Source organism: Cupressus sempervirens, chromosome 10 (genome assembly GCF_028749045.1).
Source record: "Cupressus sempervirens isolate cs-2001-9-10 chromosome 10, ASM2874904v1, whole genome shotgun sequence".
NCBI classification, from domain to species: domain Eukaryota; kingdom Viridiplantae; phylum Streptophyta; class Pinopsida; order Cupressales; family Cupressaceae; genus Cupressus; species Cupressus sempervirens.
The window spans coordinates 517983557-517989967 of NC_143127.1; the positions used below are offsets into that span (position 1 = coordinate 517983557).

A 6411-nucleotide genomic window follows, 5' to 3' on the forward strand; every position below is an offset into this window, starting at 1 on the left:
AACACTATATTTTTTGGGGTGTACAAATGTTATAGCTTGGCACTCCTGCTACTCATGGGGTTTCGTGGGATCATGAGCACACTCCACAACAAGTCAAGCTTTTTTTGGTTAAGAGCTATGTCAATGGAAGACATTGGATTCAAGACACATAACATTGCAATGATAGATGTTCTTCGTATAATGATGATTTATTTGTCTCAGCTGTCTGTATGTCTATAATAATCTATATTTGGTTGCCTTCAAGACCCTTGGCCAAAGCCTTATTTTGTTTATTTAAAAAACATCTAATTTTCTGATTTTTTGAAAACCAATCAATGGTAGACAAAACTAATCATTTTTCCTTGTTAAGAATTTGATATTTAGATTATATTGAGGCTCACTAAAGGATGCTCTATAGACTTGATATCCCACCAAATGATTTTGGGTCTAGGTTATTCATTGTGAATTTTCCAAATTGTGCGCTATCTTAGGGTAGGTAATATATCGTGCTCACCAATCCATTTCGAGCCTCCCGTTGCCACCATTTGTATTTTTGTTCAAACTAAAATGTCCACTGCATAAAATAATTTATCATCACAACCAATATGTCTTTCAAGATATTAGATAGATATTGTGAATAGAAAATATGTCCTTCAGGATATTAGATAGATGTCCTCAATACAAACCTAGACATTATTATGTGAATCTAGGTTTCTTTGTGCAACAACAAATAGAATTAAAATTAAGAAATTATTTATACATATTATTTAATTTATTCACATAAGTTTTTGATATTTTTCACACAAGTTTTCATAATTTTCATTGATTTGTAGAGATGGAAAATTAATACATTAACTAACTATCGTTCACCCTTTTTAATATTTGCAATTCTAATTCATCATTCACTTAAGATATCACATACACAACACAATAATATATTGCTATATTTTGTTCCTCTTTAAAAGTTACTACTGTTCATACAATGTTACTTTTATATACTTTCTTATATTATATAAATATTTAGTTATTCTACAATGTCACTAAAACAAATAGCTTGGAGGTATTAAAATAAAATAGGTATAAAGTCATTGGTTTGAGATTTTTAGTGAAAGACATAAATTTTAGAAAATTAATGCATTAATTTTAGAAAACCAATTTTCTTAATCATTGTTTTAATCCTTAAATGTATTTTTTCATTGTACAAACTTAATGTTCATTACCTTTTCTAACAAATTAAGATTTGTTTGGCCAATAGACCAATTAATTTGATAATATAGAGCAACTAATCTAACTTTAAACTTACTAATCTCATTGGTCAACATTTCGGTTAGCATAGCCACATTATCTTCCATAACTTTAATAGTCAATTGCCTTGAGGTAAGAATTTGATCCTTCAATGCTTTGGTAGTAGTTATCTTTCTCGCAAATAATGAAAAAGTCAACCTCATACGTTGAAAGGCCATTCCCAAAGATAAGATCCTAAGAGCCTTCAATATAATAGACTTTGAATTAGTGGGTATTCTGTGTGATCATAAAGGGTGTCCTGATGTACAAGGAAGTTGTGCAACAAGATAAAGTTGTCGTGTACCCCCATTATTCTGAGGGCTACTACTTGACTCCCAACTGCTCTTGGTGGAGGAATAGGGGTTGTATTATGTGCCTTCAAAATTAGAAAAAGTCAAATTAATGCATTACATAGTGAAACCCAAATCATGTACCACTTTGAATATTTTTAATGCAGGCATTTTTCACTCATTGGTTTTAAACTTAAAAAAAAAAGTAGTATCAACCCTAACATCCTGTCATTGTGAGATAGATGCTAAAAGATAAAAATTGAATGAGATCAATTAATGGGAAGACCTTATATATCCAAACTAAATAATTGATCCTTAAACATCATGTTTTCCTCTTTCACCCAACTAGTACTTGTAGAGACTCAAGCTATCCACACACAACCAAAAAAAATTAACATCCATGCAACTACCACAGTGAAATTGAAAGAAATATTATTCTGGCCAAAGTGAAATAGAGATTGAAATAAATATAAAGGATCGATCATTACTTCACTTCCTACAATAGACTCTTGTGGAGAGCTATAATTTGATCAATCATTCATACTCATTTCCTTCTGTATCTGCAAGCTAACATGTATTTTAGTTTCAATGTCTTGGGTTGTAACCCATTAGTGTTGAATGTTATTATTAAATTGAATAATTTAAATGAACATAGCATGGATATTACACAACTCTCAACCAAGATGAATCTTGTTAGTATTCTATTCAAGTTAAAAAGAATAATAAAAAAATAATATTCCTATATTATCCTTCCATCAATTGATGTCAATAGGTATTAATAGCTTTTAATGGGTCTTGTATTAAGGGGATAAGATTGATAAACTATTTTTTAAATTCCATTTTTTCCAACAAAATCTTAATCATATAATTTAGTGGAATATGTGCTATCTGTGCACACAAATCTTATTTGACTTTTAGCTACGACATTCTCCTCATAGTTACATGTTAAATACTTGACTTTATGTAATATTGAATGTGTGACCTCATGGGAAGTTTTAGCTTTGTTAGCATCACTTAGACGTGCAATAATTGCTTGGATGTTCCGTTCATTTTGATGATATAGGGGTTCTTGTGAGCCACTACTCATGAAACATGGGTCATTGAGCTTGACTCAAAACCTACATAGTTGAATCATGATAAAAATATCCCAATTTGACTTGCTATGGAAAAAATGTTGATGAGCTCAAGGAGCTTTCTAATGAATGATTTATGAGGAACAAAATTTGTTGAATACCTTTCCTTCTACACACTTTCTTATGTAATATGAAGGTTCATTTATGATTTTCAATCCTTTTGTATTTACAACTGTAATAATATTTGAACAAATATACATTAAAGTTGTACAATGTATGAATTTCTAAAGAGGTTAATCATGTATATATGCCTATATTCTATATAAAATATTAATTCTATGCTAACAATTTAAAATCTTTCCTTGAATTTGACATCTCTTCAATTTTTCTTTTTAATAAAAACCTATGGGCGTTCCGCACCTCTTTCTGATGCAAGTTCTAGTTATAACTAGGGATATTAAATTAGCAACTCTTCTCCCAGTCAATAATTAAGGATAAATATCGAGACCGATAAGTCGCCTTCAACTTAAATTTGATAATAACTGAAAGACAAGAATAACAGCCTAAGTTTGGGCGGCAAAAGATCCATAGACGGAGCGGTAGAAAGCTAAGTTAGCCATGTGGGAAGTGACAGTGAGATGGGATGATGTTACATCAATGGTCTGTCCCTCGTTGCACATCATTCAATCTCTGCCATGCTACAGAGGCACCAAAAACGTCAGTCATACGAAGGGACCATACTAGGCATTTTTTTGGAAAAGTCATAAAAACCAATAAAAAAAAAAATAATAAAATGGTTTTTCGCCATGACATCGCCCCTTACACAAAGTTAAGAAGTTCCCGGACAAATTAAAATCGGGCATACTTTCAACAACTTCCATTGGAAGCCGAATTGTCCACCACCCATTAAATTGACCTTCAAGTCTCATAATGTTATTTGTCAGAGAAGCCAATGGGTTCACATTAATTGAGCCCACTGGTGTTTAAATGGGAAGTAAATGCGGGGAAGTCGGAGTCGTTGGGTGGATATTTTATAACGACACATCAAATCCCAGTGAGAGGCAGACGAGAGGAGACATTGAGGAAGAAAAAGAAAGATGAGAGGGGAAGGAGAGGGGCAGAGAAACATGGCGGTGGCGGTGTGTGTATTGGGCGCACTAGCGATGATGTTGGTGGCGATGTACGTGAAGAGGCGTCCGGGGAAGAGGCGAATGAATCTGCCGCCGGGGCCGAAAGGGTGGCCGGTGGTGGGAAACCTGTTTCAGGTGGTGTTTTCGGGGAAGCCGTTCATGTACGTGGTGCGCGACCTCAGAGAGCAGTTCGGCTCCATCTTCACACTGCGGATGGGGCAGAAGACTCTCATCATAATCACCTGCCCGGAGCTTGCGCACGAGGCTCTCGTGGAGAAGGGAACTCTCTTCGCCAGCCGGCCCCCGGACACGCCCACCAAGCTCCTCTTCAGCGCCAACAAATTCTCTGTCAACTCCGCCGAGTACGGCCCATTCTGGCGCGCACTGCGCCGGAATCTGGTGACCGAGATGCTGAACCTGAACCGGGTGAAGGACTTCAGCTGGATCCGCGAGTGGGCAATGGACATCCTCGTCGACCGTCTCCGGGAAGAGGGGGGCCGGTCGCCGGAGTCCTCCGTTCGGGTGCTCTCCAACATCCGTTTCTCCATCTTCAGCATCTTGCTCTGCATGTGCTTCGGTGCTCGCCTCGACGAAGACGTCATTACCCGTGTCGACAAAGTGATGAAGGACATTCTTGTAATGGTGGAGCCACAAATCCACGACTTCCTGCCCTTTCTGACGCCCTTGTTCTTCAAGCGCTGGAAGCGAATAAATGGCCTCCGGCGAACCCAGATGGACAGCATTCTGCCGCTCATAAACCGGCGGCGGGCGCTGCTGAAAGCCGGCGGTTCGGGTCTGGAGGGTCGCGACGGCGCTCACGCGTACATCGACTCGTTGATCGATCTGGAAGTGGAGGGTCGCCACGAGAAGCCGACGGACGAAGAACTGGTGACGCTCTGCTCGGAGCTCCTCACCGCCGGGACCGACACGACAGCTACCGCCCTGGAATGGGCTCTGGCCCGCATGATTCTGCACCCGGACATTCAGGCTAAGGTTCACGATGAAATTACCCGGGTGGTGGGTGACCGGAAAGTGAGCGACACGGACATCGAGCATCTCCCGTACCTCAACGCAGTCGTCAAAGAGACTCTGCGGCGCCACCCGCCGGGTCACTTCGTATTGTCCCACGCCGCTACCCATGACTGCCAGCTTCGCGGTTACGACATTCCTGCCAAGGCCAACGTGGAGTTCTACACGGCTTCTGTTTCGTTTGACCCTCGCATCTGGCCCCAGCCCATGGAGTTCGTCCCCGAGCGTTTCCTCGACCCGGAGAATGATATTGATATCACGGGTAGCAAGCATGTTAAGATGATGCCCTTTGGTGTTGGCCGACGCATTTGCCCCGCGCTTGGCTTGGGAACTCTGCATATTAATCTGATTCTGGCGCGCATGGTCCAGGCCTTCGTCTGGTCTCCCTCGCCCGCTCACCCGCCCGATCTGACTGAGATGTTCGCCTTCACCGTCGTCATGAAGAACCCCCTCTACGCCTCCATCTCCGAAAGAGTGCCTTCCGCCGCCTAATTCCTCCCACAATTTCTTCTCATGTAGACCGCGGGACCCAGAAGAAATTGTCTACTATCGCCTTTATCAACAGAATCCACTTTATTTCTTTGTTGGTAGGAGCGTTTTTCACTATTCATCCGTTTTCTCTGTGTCTCGTTATCTCGCTATACTAGAGTATTGACTGGAAAGCATAAATATTGAATCTGTATTTAATTAAAGTGTGTTGGATATTTGTATGCTTGTTAACTTTGAATATACTAGTCTTTATGTTGTATTTATATATTCTCTGAGTTATTTATTAAACTTGTTGTCTTCTACTCTTAGATATTAAATGTCATATGTTTAACTGTTTACAATTACATGAGTCAACTGGCTTCAAAACAAACCTGCACAAGAAGCTCCTATGGAAATATGTTGAAATTGTACTAAACAATTACAAAATGGTGGAGAATATATCCAGATTTCTGGTAATTGTAAAATTTAGATCTCAAGATCATACAATCATGTGAGAAAGCCACTTGTGCAAGGTCACCTTATAAGGCATTAAATATTACTGAGTGTAGATGATAAGGGGATTCTTGAAGCATAAAGTCTTGAATAAGCGATGAAGCCTTAAAAGTCCCCTCTAGTCTTAAAAGTCACCTTGTCACTGTAGCCTCTACACGTAAAAGATCAAAGAGATCGCTGAAAATTTCATTTCAAAATGAGTCTACAAGATTGTTGATGAAGACATTGTGTGACTTGTCTATCACAAAGGATAGCTTTCAATGTTGTATACCAACCATAGTGAGGCTTCAAAATGGTGCATGGACCCAATTTTGGAGGTGTGTAGAACGTTTTCAAACAAAGAAAATAAATTTGCAAAGGAATCCTTCAAGCTCATAGAGGGTTAGTGGTCCATAGCGACTTCTTACAAGTTCACTATTCAATTATGCTAAATTGCTAAACTAATGCCATAAGGAAATAAACTCATATTTTAGAAAATGTAGGGTACTAACACCAAAGATTATAGTCTTACTTCCAAAACCAAAAACTCACACAAATTCCATTTAGGAAGGCACATTTAGCAAGCATTTAAGACATTACAATCCACTTCCAAAACCCCAAACCCTCACAAATTTGATCACAATTTCACACATTTGCAAGCATTGA

General features: G+C 39.0%; 1 protein-coding gene across 1 annotated transcript; it reads left to right on the top strand.

The window, feature by feature from the left end:
- Positions 1 to 3538: 3538 nt before the first annotated feature.
- LOC149534927 (cytochrome P450 77A1-like) lies at positions 3539 to 5477 on the top strand. Its single transcript, XM_089806559.1, has one exon. It carries the CDS (start codon positions 3724 to 3726, stop codon positions 5275 to 5277), a length of 1554 nt encoding a protein of 517 aa, XP_089662685.1. The 5' UTR covers positions 3539 to 3723; the 3' UTR covers positions 5278 to 5477.
- The last annotated feature ends 934 nt before the right edge of the window (positions 5478 to 6411 follow it).